Source organism: Carya illinoinensis, chromosome 4 (assembly GCF_018687715.1).
Source record: "Carya illinoinensis cultivar Pawnee chromosome 4, C.illinoinensisPawnee_v1, whole genome shotgun sequence".
NCBI lineage: Eukaryota > Viridiplantae > Streptophyta > Magnoliopsida > Fagales > Juglandaceae > Carya > Carya illinoinensis.
Window position 1 is genome coordinate 14257839 of NC_056755.1, and position 26062 is coordinate 14283900.

Below are 26062 nucleotides of genomic sequence, written 5' to 3' on the forward strand. Positions count from 1 at the left end.
AGTCGGTCTAAATGAGATCTTCCTAAAGATATGTCATGTGATCAGTATATAGCTTTAGGCATAATGATTCTGAAATTTTGTAAATGTGTTATGATAGTGAGCAAAACTTAGCCATAGAAGACAAAGGTAGTACAAGAATGCTGAGAAGGACAAAAACTACTAGAAATTAAAGGATTATAGTAGTGGCTCTAATGCCATGTTAGAATTGTATTTCTCAATTCTATATATATTGTGCTATACAATATGACCTATATATATGAGGTCAAAGGCTATACAAGGGCCTCACTCAAGTAATGTGGGACTAACATAATTCTGTACGCTAACACTAACACATACACTAACATTGAAGACATGGAAGGATGAATCAACATGAGGCAAGTGATTCCTGGGTGAGGAAGCGTATATTAAAAAGAAAGGGATTTGTCAAACCTTGGTTTTATATGATTGCCAATTTCCAAGTGGGGGTTAGAAGTCTATGATTCGGCCAAGTGTTGTTTTTATTGACATTGGTGGACACAAAAATTAACAAAGGTCTTATTTCTAAATAACTCATACCATGCTGTTAATTTAAAAATTATATATTGCATAAGAAGCCAAACCCCGAAAGCATAATGGGTATTGGCCAAACTTTCTTATTTTAAAATTCACATGCCAATCAGGTGGGGGAAGGAGGTGATCGAGAGCAATGCTTACCAAATATATACTCACGTACGTACCCCATGGACGATCGAATCAACAATTATGGATACCCAGCATCTCCTATCCTCTAGGATTTGATCATTTCAAAACAAATTTTGTCACATGATTTCCCTTCTATCCCTCACACAACACCCATTATTTTGATGTGATTCTCTTCGGTTGTTGCTCACTAACAAAGATAGAAACGCTCGATCTCCTGAAAAAATCTCAGGTTGATTTTACTTTGTTCCCGGTAAGAACTGTGGGATATTATACGTTGTCGACGTATAAAATTAATTTAATGTATCACATGATCAATAAGTGTGATTGAGGAACACAAAAGTTATGGTAAATAGTAACATTGTTATAAAATTTTAATATTATTTTGTTGGGTCATATACCACAAATATTATAAGATAGAAAACTCACATTCTACAAATAATCAATTCATAAAATTCAGGGTATGTTTACGAAGCCACCACATATATAATATATGACAATTATTCATTTTCTCTTCAACTAGAAAATTTGCTCTCAAGCTGTTGCAATTGGACTCAAGCCACCTGTTGCCCTCATGGCTTCAAATCTTGGCTCCTTGGCCTGGAACTTGAGGCCAGCATACAGCTTCATGTAGTCCTCAAACACGAATTTTGGGTAAACATGGTTCTTCTTCTCATCATCTCCCTCTTTCTCTACCAGTGCTGGTGCTGGATAAATTACAGCATCACTGCCAGGGTTGTAGAATGAAGCTATTGACATTCTGTTCCCATCAGTTTGGGCTATCACTCTGTGCAGCACACTCTTGTACCTCCCATTGGTGATGACCTATACATATACATTCAAGATCACTTTAATAATATCATTTTAATTGTACTGGGACTCATTATAGGCTAGTCAATGTGGTGTGTGTTGGGTGTGTCCATAAACAGACTTGCATGAGATCCTGGTAAGATAACTTGTTGATTGTTTATAATCTGTTCCTCAAAAAGTTCTGTTTTTTCTCTTTTTTGTTCTCTTGTTACAAGAACTTGTTATAAAACTTAATTTCTTGTATATATATATATACCTCGAGCTGGTCACCAAGGTTGATGACAATGGAATGGCGCATAGGAGGCACGTCAATCCAGTGGCCATCTTTCAGAAGCTGGAGACCGCTGACCTTGTCATCCTGGAAAAGAAGGATAATGCCACCAGCATCGGTGTGGGCACGGAGACCCTTGATCAGGTCTGGCTTTGGGCAGGGAGGGTAGTTGCTAACCTTGGTTGCAAAAGTTGGACCTTTTGATCCACACAATGCCTTTTTGATGTAACCTTTCTCCAGTCCAAGATTCTCACCTAACAGCTCTAGGAGTTCCTCTGCCAGTTTTTCCAACTTCACTGCAAATTCCTTCATGATCTTCCTGCAATATTATACATATTTGAGATGCAAAATATCATGAGGTACTGAGCACCTTCCACTTCTGAGTAGATGAATGGAAGTCATCTCATCAGATATAAGTTCATGTGTACAAATCTCATTAATTTTTTTCTTGAAAAAATGTCTTCCACGCAATATTTGTGCACAAATTGCATACTCTTTACCTACCTGTAATCATCTTCGAGGTCTGGAATCTCGAAGATATTGGAGGAGGGGAGATGTCGTAAGTGGAAGGTGCTCTCCCAATCCATGTCATGGACCTCAGCCTGAACACGCTCTAGACCCTTGCTTGCCATCAGTTGCTTGAACCTTTGCTCCATGCACTTCTTGTAGTGCTCCTTTGTCAACCTCTCCACAGCATCCATTAACTCATGGGATATGCCATGATTAAGCAACTGCATATACACACAAATTTCAGAGAGGAACGCAAAACAGTACTTTAACCCATAAGTGGAACTGTAAATTAATGAGCAACTCAATAATGGATGTGCAGCTAGTAACAAATTTAGCAAGGCTTAGGCTCTTAGCTGATACTGATACGTACCTCAAAGAAACCCCAGTTTTCGCATGCATCTTTGATCTTCGCCATGGTTGCTCCTCTCTCCTCACCGTTTAGCTTCTCCAAGTTTATCACTGGAAAGTTCTCCATCTCATCTCTCTCTCTCTCTCTCTCTCTCTCTCTCTCGTTCTAAAGCAAGCAAGCTGTGTTCTGTTTTTTTTCTCCAAGCAAGCTGTGTTCGATGTTGTGCTGTGAGAGTTTGGTGGTATTTATAGGGATTAAATGCAAAAGGAGTCGTGAGGGGCGAGAACAGCAGTGAACTGGAACTCGGGTGCTATCCATATATTTTATAATCATCTTTAATTAACGACGTGACTCATTCTAAAGTAAACTCAAGTAGTATTTTACCATTGGAATTAATTGTACGAACTTGCTATGGTCGCTTTGCTTTGTTGAACCATCTCCTACGTAACGCGGTTGGACCCCACAAAGTGGCTCCAAGTTTGACCGATCACTAAGCATAGGTCCATAAATACTTTGAAAATAAAAAATATATATACACAAAAATAATTATATAAATTGAAGTAATTTGATATGATTATTATAAATTTATTTGGTTGTAAAATAAATTGAATACATTTCATAAAACTATATCAATTTATTATCTTAACAATAGCACGAACTATTGCATTTCTTGAGGAATTGATAAAATTTTGACCAGTTTGATATGTTGTTCTCGCCTCCATGTTATCATTAAATTTAGGAGTTAACATAATTATGTACCTATGGTGAAGAAAACATTGCTCTCCGATACATGATTTCTCACAAAAATCTACAGAAGTGAAAGCCATCGTATTCACCTGATCACACATGTATTTGATCACACGTTAACAAATACACATGTTGGAGCACTAGCAATAGCTTATTTATCTTTATTTTTATTCTTAAATTTGAATAAACTTTCTTTAAAATCATCTGTATTGGTTTATCTATATTTATAATTTTGAATAATTATGAACAGTCATTATTTGTCTTTGAAGATGTCATTTTCCTTCTTCAAACATTATTTTTATTATTTTTCTTTGTTCAAGTTATGAATTTGTATGAAATTAGATCACACATAGACTATGTGTGGATTTTTCTATATTGCTGAATATATATATATGGTAGATTGAATTTATTGAACTTGGATTTGGAATTTGAATTGAATTTATTGAATTATCTAAATTTTAGGAAAAAAGAATAATAATAATAATATTTTTTTATTATTTGGTCAAAAAATACATAATCTAATATAGGAATTTTTCTTCATCTTCAAAATCAATCTTCAAAAAATGTGATTTTAAAGATAAAGATACATAAACCATTGTTAGTGCCCTTAATAATTCATTGTTGCTAGTATTTCAACGGAACATTCATTTTCACTTTTCTTATGGACCATTGATTGAGCTAATTAGCATTATAGCATATATATAAATACAATTAATTCATTGTGGGGATTGGTAGGCCTGTTCATCAGGTTTCTGATCCGAAAATCCGGGTGGACCCAAATCGGGACCCGGATTGCAAATCCGGGCCGGAACCCGGACCGGATTAGCCCAGGTCATAAACGGGCCGGAACCCGGATGAATCTGGGTTTTTCAAAACCCAGATTCCGGGTTCCGGATTGAACCCAGTTTTTTTTTTTTTTAACCCATATAAAAACCTAAATGTATATACAATATTTTCACATGTAGCTCTGATTTTTTTATAAAAATCAAAAAAATAAATTTGATTGTGCACTTTAGAGGTTGAAAAACAAAAGAATAAACATGTAGCTATGCATGTTTCATTTGTTTGATGCAAAACATAGCCAAAGATGACCAAATACACAGAAAAAAACATACTCATAAAAACATAGACAAAGCATAATATTTGTGTTCTAAAAATACTAGATGCATCTAAAAAAAATAAAAAAATCCAACATTCATCTATGCATGTATCATAATGCAATCCACTACATATTCCATTATTTGCTATATATACATTACAAAATACAAAATTACAATATATAAATTACAACATTACAATATATAAATTACAAAATTACAATATATAAATTACAAAATCAGATGTATTTCCATCAATTATTTAATCTCCACACCAAATAGCAACTTCAAGTGATTGGACCGAACGAGATCCTGCAAAAAATAAAAACTTGAGTAAATCCATGGATAGACTAAGATATGGTTGGCTGAATATGGTCCAAAGAATTATATTTAACATAACATTTGAATATAAGCACATGAACATGTATAAAAGATCCAATCTCCTAATAGAGAAAATTTAAATGGATTTAAATTATTCATCACTGTAATCAACATCAAGGACTCTGGATTTTTCTTCACGTTTCCTAAGATCTATCAAACTCATGACAGCATATACTTTATAAACATATAACAGCATCACGTTGCCTCACTTCAACAATCAAGCTTGGTGATCACATTACCAAGACTATATTCTTAATTTCTCCTCCACTTGTTTAAACAGTAACAAACGTCCCAAAAAAGCTTGTTCGAGAAACACATCAGCTTATGATTAAAACACACCTTTAGATGGAAACTTCAGTTAAAACACCCAAGAACAATATTGGGGGTAAAAAGTCTCCTTTTTCTGAAATTTAAACTGATGTAGCCAATGCAGATAGGAATTTCTCAGTTCAAATCCATGGTGGCGTCTAGTCATTGCTTCTATTTTGAACAGGGAACTATGAACTTCACGTTTTGGGTACTGTTATCCCCAAGCAGCTAATTAATGGCGTATCATTGAAAGATCCACCCACCCATACAGACAAAACCAATTGATAAATACACTTATTTCTAGTACTAAGTCCTAAAATTTTACTTACGAAATTAACAACTACCTCCTTCCTTTTATATCATACCAAAACAGGACAAATTTTGGATTAGTAAATACTAAATATTGAAAGGATGCTCCAGGATTAAAGAAAAAGACAATCTTTTAGCAAATCAACAACTATTTCAACAAAGAAAAAATTACTTTGGTATTCACCCAATTCTATCCATCCAAGAAATCCATCGAAAACTACCTAATGGCATAGAAAGAGCAAGGTATTTGGTATATGAAAAAACCTATTTAAAGTCGCCTAGTCTCCTCAAGAACCAAAAAACCTCTCATCCACAGCACACTCCGGACAGCGAGAGAGGCAGACAGATTAAAAATACCCATCTCGTGGAAAAGTCACAGATCTAGAACGCTTAAAGAAAAAATAACAAAACAGAGAAAAATAACCCATGTTAAATAAAAAATGGCAGATCTAGGAAAACCATGTTTATAAATGCTCAAAAGGAGAGAGAAAGAGAGACGCTTACCTGGTTTTCAGATCGGGATCCCCAGATCTTCTCAGTCCTCCTCTCCCTTCTCAGATCAAATCGTCTCCCCTCCACATCTTGCAGATTCTCCATGCAAGAGCTTGCTGATGAGGCAATCTACTACGGGATCGAGTCGCACCTCAGGTCCGCCTCTGACGAAGGAGAAGATTCAAGGGCAGCGTTAAAACGAAAGAAGAAAGCGTTTACACGAGAGAGAGAGAGAGAGAGAGAGAGAGAGAGAGAGAGAGAACCAAAACTAAAGAAGACAGCGGTAGCAGCTAGGGTTTTTACATGAGAGAGAGAGAATGTGTGAAGTGAACACGGTACGGGTTTAGAGCCGAAGAAGAACAAAATTAAATGAAAACCGGGTGCCGATTTTTAAATCCGGTATCCGGTTTTTAAACCCGGATCCGGACCGGATAGGTCCGGATTTTGCAATTCGGGTTCCGGCCTAGATTTAATATGGGCCGAAACCCGGAACCAGAATCCGGTAAAACAGGATTCCGGGCAGGGCCGGATAAAATCCGGCCCGTATGAACAGTCCTAGGGATTGGGAGAAAAATAGGTTGGCCTACCTATATGGCCTACATTGGACATGAATGTCTTTGGTGAGGATTGATCATTTTCGTCACTTTGACGAAAAGTCTTAAAAGAATATTAAAGGACTTTTCGATAAGCTACCAAAAGGAATGAATCCCATAAATCTGATATAGAAGTTACTCAAACTCCGAATTAATTAACTCTTTTAACATATAATATTATATGCATGGTTATCCATGACCCATGACGAGATCTTAGTGGGAGACGTACAGTTGGATACTTTAGTACTTAGGCATCTCTCCCACATCGATCTCAGTCACTCTTGTATTCTAACAATTTTGTAGATTACAAATTTTATATCAATTGGATGTTTGATGACATATTTACATGAATTCGAGAAAACTCAATTTATTGGATAAAATTAGGCTTCTTGGCAAGCCACGGTACTCGGCCCATCGACCTATCTATCCAAACCCACAAGCTACTAGGTGGACTATCCGCCCGCTAACATTGAGTAGGCTGCTGGATCGAAATTTATAAAATAGAAAAGCATACGGGGTGGGCATGGGTACCCACCTACCCACCCGCCCCCTACCATGTAAGTAAAAAAGTCCTAAGTTAACCTCATTCTTATTTTCTCTTCCACAGTCTCAGTCTCTCCTACCGGTCAGACTTCATCTTCTTCTTTCAATCTTCGTCTATTATGGCTTTCTTATTCTTCTCCTTCTCTCATTCTCATTCTCCCCTTCTTTCTTCTAGCTTTCTTCTTGTAGATCTATGGTTGCATGCCACTCGAGCTAGTCGTGGCCAAGAGACCCATGACCATGGTTGTCGGCCTCTACAACCTACAGCCATGACTTGGCCATGGGTCTTTGTGGGACACACAGCCAAGTCGTGACCATGGTTGGTGCTATGGGTCTTTAGAGCCCAATAGCCAAGTCGTGATCATGGGTTTTCGCAACCTAGGGCCAAGTCGTGACCATGAGTTTTTGGAACTGACAACTAAGCCCATAGTAGCAAGTGTCCACGATTAGGGTTGTAAATGAACCAATCCGTATGATTGATCGCTCGACTAAACTCGAATTGAAATTGATTCTTGAAAAAAAGAAGTTTGATCGTGAAAGCAAAACTTGCTCGATTAGTAAATGATACATACTTATTTAAACTCGACTCAACTTAATTAAAATTCGTTAAGGCTCGCTCATTCATGTTTGACTCATTAGCTTGAGTCGATTAGAGCTCAACATAAATTATTGAATAAATATAATTTATTTCTATATATTAATATTCTTACACACACACACATATGCTTCTATACATATTAAATTTAATAACATAAGCGTAGTTACCTTTATGATTAAATATGTAGTATGTAACCCAATTACTTATACCTAGTCATGTATACCTATATATTAAATATAGTTCATAATTATATGTTAGTTAATTTTAAGTGCTTAAGTGATTAATTATAGTATATATTTTATAATATGTAATAGTTAGTATATAGGACTTGGTAGTTTCATTATACACTAAAATGTATAACCATTTAAAAAATGTATTTGTAAACATGTTACAATTTTATTGTTCAATATAAGGTTTATATATTAATTATAGAAATTTCATTAGATTTAATTTTTTTTTATTTGTAAGTTGGTATATATTTTTAATTATTTAATTTATTCAAAAATTATAAATAACAGCACAAACAAAACTCAAATAATAACTCGACTTGATTTGGCTCAGCTCAAGAATTCATGTCTTTTACCCTTACCAAACAAGAATTCATGACGTCGTAGTGTGTTGCTTAGGGTGGCCCGTCAAATACGCATCTATAAAATGAGTAAAATATATTGTTATACCAGGGTCGGCTGACTCGGCTCAATAGTTTGGAGTTAACGCTAAGATTTTGATAGAGGCTATTTTTTCTATATATATGAAGTGAAATTAAATAAAATTATTTTAATTCTAATTTTTATATTTCATTTTTATTTAAAAATAAATCCAATTTTTTTGCAAAATAAAATTATTAATTAAGATTTTATAGTACATTTTTAACTAATAATTGACTAATCTTTATTAATGAATTTTTGATTAAGAGAGGATTTTATCGAATCTAGTTTCATAAGACGTGCTTTAAACTTTTAGCACCCATTTGAAAACAAAAATATTCTCAAGTATTTTTAGATATTCTCAAATTTAACTTTTTTCTCATTTTTTAAAATTTAATAAAATATCTTAATTCAAACTATTTCACTATTATTTACAGATATTATAAGATATTTTTAATATTTAAGCTAGCCCAAGAAGCAATCATAATCATTATTGTCAATAAAATTCTATAAATATTAACCTACACATTTGGAAAAAAGTGGACTCTTACCTCATCAAAGGATCATATAAAAAAAAATGTTATGAATACTCGAAAATTCGATTTTGCTATTTATAATTTTTTGATTATATATTAAATTAATAATGAAATAAAAGTATATTTTTAGGAGAGTACTTGAAATAATCATTATGTAGGGTATTTTTAAAATAATAATGAAATAATATCTATTTGAAACTTTTCATGTTATTTTATTGAGTTAATTAATTATTTTAATTGAGTATTTTTTTTTTTAATTCTAGTTTAGACTTTTATTTTTTACGCTGGACCTTAAGCAATTGCCTAAATCATCCAATGGAAGAATCGGCTTGTGTTATTATAAGCACATTAAGAAGTAATTTTTAGCGTTGATGTCGTACATTTAGCACATGGACACTCGTATAGTTTAGGGTTTGGTAATCTTTCACGAGTTTGAGCTATGGATCGAGTAGATGTTATTGAAATCATAACATGGTCATGAATTACTGAATGGGGAGTCCTTCGATGTTTGTAGGTATTGATGGAGACAGAACAACTAAGGACCAAAAATAGAAGCTGACCAACTTGACCCTTTCTAATAAATAAATAAATAAAGTTGTATGTATAGATGCGTGTTGATTTCTTTCTAATCACAAAATACATGTTTGAAATTCCTTTGACCAGCTAGACCCATGCCATCTTCTTTGTATAAGAAGCTGGAAGGAATCTACCCCGCTACCTTGTGTTGTTGCCCGGAAACTTCATCTGTCAATCTATTCATGGCTAAATTTCTTCTCTCTTTTCCATGCGGGTTGTTGACCTTTTGCTCTGCGTCATCATGACGTTGGAAGTTCAAAAGACAACGTCACAACAACAATATTTGAGAAAGATGCTAATGTTGCACTATTAACGTACGTCATTAATTAATCAAGGTCAAAATTAGACTACCTAGTACTGGAGTTTCCTGATCATTATTTTTCATGTGCAATATATGCTCATGACGGTGGCCACCCTATTAAACTAATTATTTTATTATTTTAAATAATTTTAGATATAATTATAAATTATGCAAACGTCACATATTTTTATTAAAAGAGAGTAAAATCTATCATTATTATAAAATTAATTTTTTTTACGTGAGTTTTACATTTACTTATTTTTTTAGAAGGAATGTAGAGTATTTGCACACTTTATAATTATAAATATCACTTCTCTTTTATTTTATCCTAAATTAAATTATCTACCGTATAAACTTTGCTTCCATCTTCATACATATTCAGGGGCATGCATATAACTTTTACCAACTTAGTGATGGCTTTCAATTGTATATCCACCCTTTTTTTATCGTCAGTACGTGGCGCCCCAAGTCAAGAATCACTCGATCTTACCTTTTTGTGCCCTATATTCCTTGTTCAATGGAATTCCATAAATTAAGGTTAAGTACGTTTAGATACAAGAATCAGATTTAGATTGAATCTCGAATGAATTACCATGATTTCAAATCCAAGATTTTCATGAAAAGCTCAAGATCTTGTTTCGCGTCGGTGTAACCGTGTAAATCCAAATCCAAATTTAAATATATCATCGAGACAGAAAATTTGGAATATACACTTGTACAGTACTTCCCATGAGGATTAATAAGATCATGGATTGATCAGTAGTCTAAAAACTGTTAAGCACGCTGATTAATTGTATTTTGTTACTAGGTGGTCACAAATGGCAAACTGGGAAGTATCTATTCAAACAAACGGGCAAAGTTGTTCAAGTAAACGACCCAACATGACCTAATTCAATGTTCCACATGCAAATTTACTGTAGCAGTGTTGAAAAGCATGCATAAGCTCAAGCATCCGGATGAATTTCAATGTAAATCAAGGAATTCATGCATGATTTTCCATATATGACTGGATCGGCCTAGTGGGAGACGATACTTTAATTAGGCCTCTCTCCCGCATTCATGTCACTCACTATTTTATTCTAACAATTAATTTGTATATTATAAATTTTAATCTATAATCGGAAGTTTGATGGCTTTTTTACCCTTTTTTTTTTTTTGGAAGGAAGACGGTAGATGATCCATATCTTTATTAGAAGAATAATTCTGGTTGCAAATCCCGTATGCAGGACAGGATTGCAAGCCTTAAATCTAGATGAAACAAACCGTTTCAATGCAAGAAAGAAAACCCAACGCCCCCTTCCTCAGATTCAACCTAACGGCTTCCTTAGATTCATCACTGCCCCATCAAACGAACCTGGCCCTCCCCCCATCACCGCACTACCCAGATTTGGCTCGTCGCCGTCGCCACCTGGTACATCAGTTTCTGTTTGCTCAGGGTTTAAAAATACGGTAAATCCTTTCGGCCCTTTCGGGTATCCCTTCCCATTCCTCTGATTGTGGTATTGAATCCGTGTGGGTATCCCTTTGATTTCAAAAAAATTCCGAAATCTCATGAGTCTTTTGGTGATATTTAACAAAATTTTTAGATTTTGTGTATTTTTAAGCTATGTTATTCTAGAAACACTTGGACATTGTTGTATAATGGGTGATTAGAGACTGCCGAATCTATGTTTCTCAAATGCTACCCGTAATGCATGCCTACTGTTTGTGTAAATGCTCAGTAGAGAGACTTTACTTGTTACAGCTGGGCTTGTTACAGTCATGAGTCATCTTGATGCCCAATTCTGTCAGTATATATCAGTAGAATTTTTTTTCCATATATGTATGTACGTATGTATGTATGTATGTATGATTGGATTACTCGACACAAAATGGTCAGTGTATGCATGGGTTAGACCGTGAATTTGCCTTGCTTGGGACTGTGAGGAATCCAATATTCCAAGGGTTTGGCCGCTTAGTAAAGTCCTAAATACAGTCCTTTTCTTTCTAAGGGATTGATAATGTGAGGAATCCAATAAGGGTGTATGACACAAAGCTACGTTGCCTTAGTGGGAAAACCTCATTTATTTTATACAACTTGTAGTTAACCAAATGCAGGACATTGTGTGTTTCATATGTGCTTATTTAACCGAATGTAATATTTAGTGGACGGTATTTTTATTCACTTTTTGAGGCAAAAAAAAAAACCAAAGAAGTGACTATTACTGTTGAAACCTGAAACAGAATACAAAAAAACAATATATGCTGCTCCTGCCATTTGAGAGATATATCTCTCAAATGGCAGGAGCAGCATATATGTACTTCATTCATACTTAGCTGTTGAAACCTGAAACAAAGATTGAAGAAGAACTTTTATCTGACATTGCAAAAATCACCATCCATAATCCTATCTCACGAAAATCACCACTTATAAGCACAACATCAAAGAAGCAAGAGAAGCTACACACAGAATTTTGAAGAGCCCGAAGTCCATTTCCTCCTTAGCCACTGAAGATTTCTACTTTGACTAGCATGGACTAAATTCTAATCATAGATTTCAGAGAATACAACATTAGACTGTGAATTAAAATTGTCTTACATACAAAAAACAATACAAAAAAATATTAAAACCTAATCTTACATACAAAACCTCCTAATCCAAAAAAAATTCATATTTCTTTGGTATTTATTGAATGCTCCTATCAACATTGGTATTTTCTTTTTATGTAGATTTTTAAAGTTTTGATATGTAATGTTCTTATCACATGTTTCATCATCTTCGAACACTCCTCCAAAATGTTTATGCGGGGAGTTGGCACGTCTAAAATTGTCAAACACCCTTAGAAATCCAAGGCGACCTTTTTATTCGTGTCCCAATTACAATAGAGAGGTAAATACTGTACATGTTTATGCCACCTTTTTTCAGATATTGAACTTGTTATTTTAATTCCCATAATGATTTATATAAGCTGTTTGCAGTTACAAGGAAGGCCATACTACGAGTATTTTTTATGGGTAGATATTGAAGTGGAAAATGAAGCTAAAGTTTCCTGTGAAAGAGAACGTCACCTCGAAGAGAAAAAAGAACAACTCCGAAAATGGGAGGAAGAACTCCAAAAAAGGGAAGAAGAACTCGCCTCTGATCGGGATGAGCTTCATGCTCTAATAAACAATGATAACAATCCACGCATGCGATCTTGCGTGTATTGGGCACTTGCAATTCTATTATTTTGTTGTTGGATAGGATCAAGAAGAATTGAAAATTTAGTAAAGTGTAACAAAAAGTGTAATGTTGTTAAGTAGGTTGTAATCAATTGGTTTGCCACATTTTTGAATTCGTGTACAAGGGACAAACCCAGCAGTTATGTATGAAACTCTTTGATTTTGTGTTATCTAATGTGAACTTCGCACTATTGTAATGATTTTAGACAACCAAGTGTTACTATGTATTCTAAATTACTATGTATTCAAGGGTAAAAATGTTTACCATGACAAATAAAAAATGCCGAAATTTTGAAAATAATGATGATGGCAAGTTATGCTGAAATTTTGAAAATGACCATCCTGTAATTGATTCAAATATCCAACGTCATAACAATAAATCAAGTTCATATAAATATTATTGCAAATCATACAGCTAAAGAGAGTTCGAAGTTTTGAACAAGAAACAGTAACATGTATAATCTAAGTCTTCAAATCTCATTAAATAGTCAAACTCATCAACGGTCTACAATGTAAATAGATAATACAGAAGTTTACATTGTCTTCTACAGCAGTCTACAATGTCTTCCATCAATTAACATGAGGGTCATGCATTTCGAAGTTCACCTGCAAGATGTTTGAAATATTTAAAATCATGCAAACTATATAGAATGATTTGTTCGAAAGACAAATGCAATAAGGAGTATTAAGCTAAAGTTACTTGATAAATAACATTTTGTTGTGTACCAGGCAATTGCGATAGTACACTTTGTGGTATACCAATTTGGTTTACCGAATCTGCGGGGTTTAGTACATCTTTCATATGTGATGTTGCCTACATGCATTTAAATAGTCATTGGTTAAAATTTAAATAACTTAAATGCTCTAAAACTATATCAAAATTGAAATATTTAAATCTTCTTACATTTTTTCTCTATCGCTTGCCACCATTTTTATTTTTGGTTTGCAACTTCTCTATGTAGGTTGTTTCCTCTTTGATGGGGGCCTCCCTTTGCCTCTGACAACACGAGGACTCAATACTTTTTTCGAACTTCCAGTTTCAGCATTAGCGGAAATATGAGTGCTTGCAACAGTCGCCTGAGGCTTTGATTTAGTATAAATCGAATTCATTGCCTTAAACTTCTCTGTCATATCCAAGGAATTTTCTTCACTTTCACATGCATTTGTAGCTACTTCGTAACATAATTTTATCAACCAGAGTACCGAATAGCGGCTGGTTTACCACTCAAGTCATCGTAACTGTTTCAAATGAGAACATATCTACGTTTAATGTCCTTCATCCACCTATCCATAATGTACTTTTTTGGCAACACTAGGACATCCCTTGCGGCGAAAATTGAAAGCATGTGCCTACATATAATTCCTCTCATCTCATATAACCCACACATGTACTTCACCTCAGACTCTTCTTCATTAAAGTACGCCTGCAAAGTTGACTTCTTGATGCCGTCTTCAACCTCTCTATTGTCATTAACTTGATACGTGGTAATAGCCCCTTTTGTTTTTATGATAACACAGTGAGAGTAGATAATCCTCATTACCTCTGACTGCACTTCCTTAAATTTTGAATTCACGTATATTGCCTGAAATTTTTTCTCCAAGGGTAAATGAGATATACAAGATACTGTGCAATTAAATGAGTAGAAATCTACTGCCATTTCATTCTCTACTTTCTTCCTTAGTGCATTGTCGAATTGATTGACAAATTCTTTCAATGTAGTCCCTGAATGTACATACCCATCAAAAAAGGCATTCATGCTCTCACTCCTCTGAGTTGTGCTCATCCCAGCCCAAAATGTATTTTTCAAGTATATAGGATCCCAATACATTCGCTCACTATAAAGACTTTGAAGCCATGCATTTTCCTTCAAATTGTAGGTATCAGTAAATACCTCCCAAGACGTCTCAAACTCATTAGAAGTCTGAGAATCATAAACACATCTCTGCAATCCACTTTTTAAATCAGACTTAAATTCAGCATGTGAACCCAACTTCTCTGGTAGTTTTCTCATTATGTGCCACAAACAGTATCTATGTCAAGTATTTGGAAAGACTATTGCTATAGCATTTTTCATGGCCCTGTCTTGATCAGTAATGATAGCTTTCGGTGCCCTCCCATACATACATTTCAACCAAGTGTCAAATAACCAAACAAATGTTTCAATATTTTCACTTGATATCAAACTCATCCCAAAAGTATTGACTAACCATGATGGTTAACACCAACAAACGGAGCAAATAGCATACCATATCTATTTGTCAGGTATGTTGTATCAAATGTCACAACATCTCCAAAATACTCGTACGCTGCTCTGCTGCGTGCATCGGCCCAGAAAACATTTTTTAATCGACCATCATCATCCAAATCCATCGATGAGTAAAACCCATCATTCTTATACTGTATTCTCTCAAAATAACCACGAAGTGCATCAGCACTTCCTTTGCCAAGTCTAAGGTGTCGAGTTTTGTCAATATAATTCCAGGCATCTTTTTCAATAAATGGAAATTTCTCAAAACCACCAACCTCGACAACCAATGCATTAAAACTTTTGGACATACCTATGTCTGCCTTGTTGTTAATATCTAACTACCTCTTTACGAAATCATCAATTGTCCGATTACATCTAAAAAATCTTTCCTTTTGTGGACTTAACCCATGGTTATGTGTATTGCAGACAGTAATTATACATAAGACACTATCAGCCAAAACTGCATTAATTCTCGCCTTACAATCAGTCTTTGTTGTTGGGCGGGGTTTAGAAATGTTGGTAATACTTTTTCTTGCCTTACCACCACGAGCACAACCAAGTGTTACATATCTAACACTCACATCATTCTCCCTTTTACTTCTTTGTGTCATTATGCTGAATCCAGTCTGTCTCCCATATTGCTTGTAGTAATAAATGAGTTCTTTCTCAATCTTAAAAAACATATCCGGCGTTGGCTCTAAAACTCCACCATCACCATCATCATTTTCCAGCGTTGGCTCTGAAACCCCATCATCATCATTTCATGGCATTGGCTCTAAAACCCCATCATCATCATTTCCCGGCATTGGTTATGAAACCCCATCATCATCATTTCCTGAGGTTAGCTCTAAAATACCATCATTATCATTTCCCGGTGTTGGCTCTAAAACCACCACATCATCATCATCATTCCCCAACACTACACCATGATTATCAATCACTACCTTATCATCACCTGGCGTTGGCATACCCATATAATTACTGCTTTCCACAAAAAACAGCAATCGCCTAGTAGAAGTACATTCTTCCCCTTTCTCCATCAAGAACAATCTTCATATATTTAAGTACAACATGAAATTAAAAACTAAAAAAAAAAATTAGAGTTATCCACAACTTTGCAAATCATTAGAATTCGAAAGGAAAAGAAATGACTATTTTATGAACTTCATGACATATCGTGACCACATGCACAATCTCATTAACCAAGCTTAATACACAATTATGTACACACTGTGTATACAAGAAGAGTCAAGTATCTCGGATTTTTGAGCTCCTCATTATTATTTACTATCCTCAAAATTCAGAACATATTTCTTTTGTTTTTCTTCTTTTCAATTGCTCTTTTGTTTCACAAATGTTGTTTAATTGAAGAGCAATTAAAAGAAAAAAAAATAAAACAACTATTTATGAATATATTCATTACAAAACAAAGAAGGCATGGGTTGAGAAAACCAAAAATATACACTTAGGATTTCACAAACCCGGAAGTTCACTAATTTTAAATGAAAACTTCATTAATGACCATCTTAATGTAAAATTTCACAAACCAGGTTCATTACAAATATACGCTTAGGAAACACTTAGGATTTCACAAACCTGGAAATTCATTAATTTTAAATGAAAACTTCATTAATGACCATCCTAATGTAAAATTTCACAAACGTTGTTCATTACAAATGGGTATACACTTAGGAAACATTTAGGATTTCACAGACCAGGAAGTTCACTAATTTTAAATGAAAACTAATTTAATGACCATCCTAATGTAAAATTTCCTGAGCCTTGTTTTGTAAAAATTACAAGGAAGTTCACCACATTTTTCTGTAAAAAACATTACAAGAATGAAAAATTATTACAATGTAAAACAGTAAAATAGCAGGAAACTACATTTTTACCAAGGAAGTTGTCGGCAGTCAATGGTGGAGCAGGTGGTTCAATCGATGGTGTACTGCCTTCTTGTTGGGCTCCAGAGTCACGCACAGGGGAGAGGGAAAACGGCGTACATATTTCAAATGCCCACTTTCAGATTTAGTTTGTAGTGACTTCAAGGGTAATACGGTCAATTCATGCTCAAAAGTGGGGATAGTATGGCCATTTCTCATACTGGGACTGCAAGACAGTCCCCTTTATGGGACTGTATATAACAGCACCCTTATTAGAAACCCTCACTTTTGGCAAAGGAATATCGTGTAAACATCACAACTATAAAAAGAAACCGACAAATAAACCCATAAAGACAAAAAAACCTAACCAACCAGCTAAAGTCGAACATTTGGTAGACCCAATTTCACTAGTTTCAAAGACCCTTTGAGAGGCCTTGGTAGCTTGACAACATTCTCCTAAGTAGCAATGAACCCCTCCACCACTAACTTAGCAAGAAAAGCTATTGAAAAATTTTATTCACGATAAACATGATTAACGTTAACATCCAAATTTTCCAGCAGCAATTGAACCTCTTCCCAAAAATCTTCTCAGTACCAAATTGTACAATGTTTATTCCACGACTAATTTATAACCAACAAAGAATCTGTATCCATATCTATGTCAATATAAGAGAAATCCAAAGATTTTGTAAGTCATAAACCATGTAAAAGACCCAGAAGCTCCGCTTTAATATTTGTTCATTCGCCAAGATTTATCACAAAAGCCACCTACAATTCACTATGTGAGTTTTGAATAACTCCACCAGCCCCCATCATGTCTGGATTGCCAATATAGCTACCGTCAACATTTAATTTAAATCGACCTACTTTAGAAGGCAACCACCGAACCAACTTAGGACTTTTATATACGTTGAACCTGTTTAATTGGCAAATGGAAAGCCAATAAAATTTCTTCATCCTAACCATTCCAACCAGTACCACCCTTTAACTTTTCCCCCAACCAACCAACCCAGTATTTTATTTTCGCCCCATGTCGACAACACTGACTCTTGCTTATCTTCCATCCTTGCTTTGCATCTTCTATTCCATAAGCACCATATCAAGATACAGAATAATACTAAAAAGATACCATATTTGTGAATTTTCTTTAGCCTGAAGAAACTAACACTCTACTTGAATCTACCACCCACTACCTCACATGGATGTCATACCAACCGAAAAAAGGCCCGTTCCCACATCTCTTCTGCAAAATCCCCTTTAGCCTAAACATGGTTCAAGTCTTCGTACCCCAAGTATCATAGCAATTACATCTGGAAACAAGCTATATACCAAGCTTACGAATTTGATCATCAACACTCAAGGCACGAATAAAAGCTTTCAAAATCATAACTGAATTTTTTTTTTTTTGAAAGGACGGGTGCCATACCTAGTTAAACCAGGCCACCTTCAGTGCTCAAAATCGAGTATGACTCCAAGCACTTTTAGTTGAGAAATTGCCATCCACATTATCAGTCCATACCAGAATATCAGACCCATACTTATTTCTTCCTAAACTATCCACCACAGCCATTGCATTTTCCGAACCCCCTCAATCGAGAGATAGTATTGATATCTCAGCCATCCTCCAGTTTGCATTCTTTAACGGTAGTTTTCATAAATGTAACATTGGAATGATGATTAATTAAGAGGCCCTCATCTGAGCATTTATTATTCCAAAAAAATATTTTACCCTCTATAACCTTCCAATGAGAAAGATTAATAACCAAAGGCAAGCACTTAGCAATCATTTGCCAATTTCTGGATCCCTTATTCACATCTACAAATGAAACATGCTTATTCTTCACATATTTTGCTCCAAAAAAATTCACCCATAAGGAATTCTCATAAAGAAATTTTCAAGCAAATTTTACATTTAGAGACTGTTGAATCTCATACAACCTCTTAATTCCCAAACCACCTTCCTCCCCTGATAGACACATTTTATCCCATGCTCTCCAACTACGTTTATACTTCCCTTCCGAGGAGCCCCAAAAAATTTTCCTAAAGCAAGTGTTCAATAGTTTGAACACTACATTTGGTACCTAAAGAGTAGATAATAAATGAATAGGCATACTCAATAAAACTTACTTGATCAGGATCAATCGGGCACCTTGTGAAAGCAACTGAGATTTCCAGTCATCAACTCTTTTTCGTACTCACACCACTAAGTCCTCCAAATGTACAGCTTTTAGTTTTCCTAAGATAATTGGAACTTCAAAGTACCGAAAAGGGAAAAGAAAACCCTTTAAAACCTATAGATCGAAGAAGAACATGTTGACGAGTAGATGTAATATGTTTTGAAAAAATGAGAGAAGATTTCTCCACACTTACTACCTGTCCTGACCATGACTCATTTGTTACAAAAATCTCAATATGTTTCGAAGGGACTTGATATTACCACTTGTAAAAATAACGATATCATCTGTGTATAAAAGGTGCGAGATAAGCGGAACCCCTCTTGAATGAACAAAAAATTCAATTTTACCTTCTATAAATTTTTGCTTCAAAAGCCGAGATAGGATTTTCTTAACCAAAATAAACAAAAGAGGATATAACGGGTCTCCTTGCCAAAGACCCCGACCTCCTTTAAAAAAAAAAACCTTTGAAAACACCATTCATCACCACTGAGAACCAAGGCAAAGTAATATAATTTTGAATCAAACCAAAAAATTGATTAGAGAAACCAAAAGCTTCAACAATATGCAATAAGAAATCTCATTCCACACTATCATATGCTTTTGCCATGTCAACCTTCATCAACAACACATTCACATTCCTCATCTTCTTATTAATCGAATGAATTATTTCCTGAGTCAAACTTATATTATCAAAAATGCTTCACCCAGGAAGAAAAGCCCCTTGCTCAAGCGAGATCAATCTACAAACAATAGGAGTTAGGTGCTGCACAAATATTTTAGAACATACTTTATACATGACTGAACATAAGTTGATAGGCCGAAAGTTATTAAAAGATTACAGATTATCCACTTTTGGAATAAGCACCAACGAAGACGTTGTGTAAAATCGAGGAAGATTTTTTCCTCCAAAGAAATCACCTACCGCCTCCATCACATCTTGTTTAACAATATCCCAACAAGAGTGAAAAAACCCCAATCCAAACCCATCAAGACCAGAAAACAACATTTCACTTCCTCCATTGACGGTAACTAACATAACAAAAACATTTTTGTAATGGACAATAGATTTCTCAACTAAGCATGACAAATCTAGTAAAGAATTCCTTGGCCGAGATCTCAGGAATTGATCAAAGTATTCCACTGTACCTTGATGTACTTCCTCTGAAGAAGAAAGTAGTCGCCCACCAGATAACTTCATTTCATAGATCATCTTTGTTTTGGTTGCCTTTACTACACGAAAAAACTAGTCGAAGCCTTCCCTTTTGTAAGCCAGTGCACCTTTGAAACTTGTCGAAGGCTTATTTTTTCACGTTGGAGCCAAAGGTCCAACTCAAGTTTTGAAGTAACCAAGTCTAAATCCACCTCCTCTGAAAAATTATCTTGCAAAGCAATTTCAAGACTTCCAATTCTTTTTTCCAACTCAAAAATATGGACATCAGTCTTCCTGAAAATATTTGTATTTCATTCCCACAAATAGCTATTGGCACATTTTAATTTCCGAGCAAGCCCCTCAAAAAAAAAAGGGAATCATCCACTTCCTCCTCCCAAGCCTTCTTGATCAAACCCATAAAAGACTCATGTTCCACACACATTTGTTGGAATTTAAAAGAAAGAAAACTAGAGAGTTGAGATCTAGAAAGACTTACAACCATAGGGGCATGATCGCGCGATCCAATCATGCCCAACTAAGTGCCTATTCCCCATGCCCATCATTTGATCTGATAATATTGAAGTCACCCACAATAATCCATCTAGCTTAGTTCAGAACAATATTCATCAACTCCTCCCATAAACCTCTACGCTCTCCTTGAGAACACCAGGCATAAACGAAAGACATAATGACATCCATTCATTTACTACAAATGGGTACTGATCAATACAGTACTACTGGATAAATTAAACGGCTCTCTCTCTCTCTCTCTCTCTCTCTCTCTCTCTCTCTATATATATATATATATATAACCTAGCATAGAAACCCTGCTTACCTGATTCCTGCAACGTATTATCTATGCCTTAAAATTGACCACTATTAGTCTCATCACCTATTCATAAAATAAAAAAATAAACTAAGTGTTAAAGACCAACAACACAATTTCGATCTAAATAATTAAAATCCATAATTTCAAATCATATTTCAGCACATTAACGCAATTCAAGCAATCACATAAAAAGCCAGACAGTCCACACTTCAAATATACCAATTTCAATACTGACCTACACATCCAACGACTAACATCAAACTCAATTAATCAAAATATCAACACCAACACAGCAACCCATATCTCAAAACAACCACCAACTCAACCAAATAAGCAATACACACATCAAACTTTTCTCCATTCACAACTCCACAAAAATGTTCAAAACTTCTTAAATTTTAATCCGCACACATCGAGATTCACTCTTGTTTATTCCCAAACAAAATCCATTCTAGCAATATTTCAATCATCTTGCACCTATACTCAGTGAAAAAACATAGGTTTGCTATAGCACAAACCACAAGTAAAATTATTCAATAGAGCTTAAACTAAAACATGGAATTTATCAAAGGGAAAGAAAAAAGATCAAAGCTTACCAATGTGAGGGTCTCGGCAACCCGAAAAAAAATTGAAACTCTATCACCACTCGAACCACCCAAAATACCAGGAAAAGAGAACAATGTGATAGAGGAAGAGAGACAAATGAGTCAACGTTCTACAGTGCTCGGCTACACCAACCGAAAACACTCCTAAGGGTCAGTAGTAAAACATACAAAAATCAACCTATTTCTAGAAGAGAAACTTAAAGAGAAAAAAGAGAGAGAAAAGGCCAAGACAGAACCTACTAGTGTGTAGCTTTGAAAATGGAAACAAATCTGAAAACTCCAAAAATCATATACCTAGAGATCACCAAAAATGAAATGGCGGGAGAGGGGGAGATGCACGATTTGGGGAGAGATACAGAGAACTGCAAGCCAAAAAGAGGGAAAATCATGGGAGGAAGAAACTAAAGAGGGAAGAAGAAACTTACCAAAACGGTGTCGTTTCATGGTCTCTAGGGCTGGGCTATTCCCTAGTCTGGAGTGTTGTTTTTATTAACATTGACGGACACAAAAGTTAACAAAGGTCTTATTTCTAAATAACTCATACCATGCTATTAATGTTTTTGAAAAATATATTACATAAGACTCCAAACCTAAGTACCTAAAGCATATTGGGTATTGACCAAACTTTCTTGTTTTAAAATTCACATCCAATTTGAGAGTTATAAGAAATTTGTAGATGATTTTATATTATTTGCTTCCCTCCTAATGGATGGTACCTAGATGCAAAAGAAGAATGTGGTTTATCATTTATGGAAAGATGAAGAATGATGTGGGAGGGGTTGTAAAATATCAAATTAGATTTTTTCTAATTGGTTGACTGAATGGGATGGTCAATACAAAAACATGTGTGGAGTCCACTATTGGGGGATTTTCGCTAAAGGCCCAAGGCCTAAGATGTCCCCCTCACTCTAGAAAGCCCGAAAAGCCTTGCCCAGGCTTGCAAAGCCCCTTAACGATCCAGGAAGAACTGCAACCCATGTAAGCTGGGCATGCTTGTCCGAATTAGGATGGGATGTTATACAAAGAGCGCGGGAAGCCACATCAGAGAAAAGGCAAAGAAGCAAGCCAAACAGATAGGATGAGACTCCAAGGTAGCATGGAGAGATCACGCTACATTAATGAGGATCACCAGACTATCTCATTGCATTAATGACTGAACTCAAAGGATCACACCCATTAAAAGTAGTATGGTAGAAGGGGATCCAGGAAGGGACTTCCCTTCCCCAGCTTGCAAGGTATTGCCCTCTCCCGAGGGCTGCATATATAAGGTCCCTCAACCTTCTGATAAAGGGATCGAGTTCTTCCTCTAAATTAATTCTTCCTTATATCGAACACTTTAATTACATAAATTCCTACTTACAGATACAAGAAAGAGTCATCACTAACTTAGGCATCGAAGGCTTCCGAGGACATTCCAGGGCCACCTTTTCCAACTCTATCTTTGTTTCCACAGGCCCAAAAATCAGAAGACTCGGACCGTTGAGAGCCTGACCTTTAGGCATACGAAACATATCGTCAACATCCACGTTATCCAAAAATCCTCAGTAAGCAATATTAAATATTATAAGATCCACGTGATATGATTATCTATATTAAGAATGAGATCATCCAAATTGATTAGATGATTAAAAAGGATCTCTATTTGTGAAAACATCCACGCTCGAAGGAGAAGAAGGTAGATGTGGACTCCTCAATAGTGTGGATATGATCATAAGAAGCAAGTTGGTAACGATAGTGTGGGTATTTGTCGAAATGCTAGCGGTAGTGCTGCAGGCCTCTACTCAAGAATGATCAAGTGAGGGGAGCAGACGATCGGGAGCAATGCTTATTAATTCTGGTGCTGCGAGAGGCCCACCTTCAAATTACTTTAGAAAGGGCCAAGGGGGACTCATTGATAGTATTAATATGTGGTCCTTTTAACGAAGGAAATATCAAATATATACTCACGTACGTACGTACCCCATGGACCATCGAATCAACAATTATGGATACACACCAACTCCTATCCGCAAACCACAAATCATGTTTGTGGGGGTGCGAGTATGACCCTCTTGGATTTGATTCCAAAACAAATTTTGTACCATGATTTCTCTTCGCTTGTTCCTCATTAACAATATAAAAGAAGAGAGGTAATAAAGACAAAAAGGCAAGATCTCCCGAAAAAGTCTCAGATTGATAATACTTTGTCCCAGTAAGATCAACTATGATATATCATAAGTTGTTGACGCACTACAAGAAAAAGGGGCTTCTGCGACCAATTCTTTACCCCTTTTTCTTGTAGTGCCGTATAAAAGTAATTAAAATGTATCACATGATCAATAAGTCATGTGATTAAGGATCACAAAATTTATGGTAAATACTAACATTGGTATCAAATTTTATTATTTTGTTGGGTCAAATACGACAAATATTATAAGATAGAAAGATGGAGAGAGTGACAGATCCTTATAACAAACATCGAACCAGTTGTTAACATTGTCTAGACAATGTTAACAAAGTCACATTCTATAAATAATCAATTCAATTTAAAGTATGTTTAGGAAGCCACCACGTATATAATAAATGAAAATTATTCATTTTATCTTCAACTAGAAAATTTGCTCTCAAGCTGTTGCAATTGGACCCAAGCCACCTGTTGCCCTCATGGCTTCAAATCTTGGCTCCTTGGCCTGGAACTTGAGGCCAGCATACAGCTTCATGTAGTCCTCAAACACGAATTTTGGGTAAACATGGTTCTTCTCCTCATCATCTCCCTCTTTCTCTACCAGTGCTGGTGCTGGATAAATTACAGCATCAATGCCAGGGTTGTAGAATGAAGCTATTGACATTCTGTTCCCATCAGTTTGGGCTATCACTCTGTGCAGCACACTCTTGTACCTCCCATTGGTGATGACCTATGCACATACATACAAGATCAGCTTAATGTCATCATATTAATTGTACTGGGACTCATTATATGCTAGCCAATGTGGTGTGTGTTGGGTGTGTCGATGAACAGACTTGCATGAGATCCTGGTAAGATAACTTGTTGATTGTTGGTCATCTGCTCCTCAAAAAGTTTTTTTTTTTTTTTCGTTCTCTTATTACAAGAAATTATTATAAAACTTAATTTCTTATATGCATACCTCGAGCTGGTCACCCAGGTTGATGACAATGGAATGGCGCATAGGAGGCACGTCAATCCAGTGACCATCTTTGAGAAGCTGGAGACCGCTGACCTTATCATCCTGGAAGAGAAGGATAATGCCACCAGCATCGGTGTGGGCACGGAGACCCTTGATCAGGTCTGGCTTTGGGCATGGAGGGTAGTTGCTAACCTTGGTTGCAAAAGTTGGACCTTTTGATCCACACAATGCCTTTTTGAGGTAACCTTTCTCCAGTCCAAGATTCTCACCTAACAGCTCTAGGAGTTCCTCTGCCAGTTTTTCCAACTTCACTGCAAATTCCTTCATGATCTTCCTGCAATTTTATACATATTTGAGATGCAAAATATCATGAGGTACTGAGCACCTTCCACTTCTGAGTACATGAATGGAAGTCATCTCAGATATAAGTTCGGGCGTACATATCTCATATTACTTTTTTTTCTTGAAAAAATGTCTTCCACGCAATATTTGTGCACAAATTGCAGAATCTTTACCTACCTGTAATCATCTTGGAGGTCTGGAATCTCAGAGATATTGGAGTAGGGGAGATGTTGTAAGTGGAAGGTGCTCTCCCAATCCATGTCATGGACCTCAGCCTGAACACCCTCTAGACCCTTGCTTGCCATCAGTTGCTTGAACCTTTGCTCCATGCACCTCTTGTAGTGCTCCTTTGTCAACCTCTCCACAGCATCCATTAACTCATGGGATATGCCATGATTAAGCAACTGCATATACATATAGCAATTTCAGAAAGGAACGCAAAACGGTGCTTAACCCGTAAGTGGAATTGTATATTAATGAGCAACTCAATAATGGATGCGCAGCTAGGAACAAATTTAGCAAGGCTTAGCTCCAGCAGAGTACTGATACTGATACGTACCTCAAAGAAACCCCAGTTTTCGCATGCATCTTTGATCTTCGCCATGGTTGCTCCTCTCTCCTCACCGTTTAGCTTCTCCAAGTTTATCACTGGGAAGTTCTCCATCTCTCTCTCTTGTTCTAAAGCAAGCTAGCTGTGTTCTTTTTCTTTTTTTTTATCTAAGCAAGCAAGCTTTGTTCGATGCTATGCTGTGAG

At 35.7% G+C, this 26062-nt stretch overlaps 1 protein-coding gene across 2 annotated transcripts; it reads right to left on the bottom strand.

Annotated features, from left to right (window-relative positions):
• Window positions 1-1052: 1052 nt before the first annotated feature.
• On the bottom strand, window positions 1053-26062 carry LOC122308398 (1-aminocyclopropane-1-carboxylate oxidase 3-like). Of its 2 annotated transcripts, XM_043121696.1 has the most exons (5): window positions 25904-26057; window positions 2640-2675; window positions 2264-2490; window positions 1745-2078; window positions 1053-1503 (listed from the first exon to the last, which is right to left on the bottom strand). In XM_043121696.1, the coding sequence occupies exons 1-5, from the start codon at window positions 25970-25972 to the stop codon at window positions 1213-1215; spliced, it is 957 nt and encodes a 318-aa protein (XP_042977630.1). In that variant the 5' UTR covers window positions 25973-26057; the 3' UTR covers window positions 1053-1212. The 2 variants fall into 2 exon arrangements, with proteins under 2 accessions (XP_042977630.1, XP_042977629.1); XM_043121695.1 differs by lacking the exons at window positions 1053-1503; window positions 1745-2078; window positions 2264-2490; window positions 2640-2675 and adding exons at window positions 24195-24735; window positions 24967-25300; window positions 25486-25712 and having other exon boundaries at window positions 25868-26062.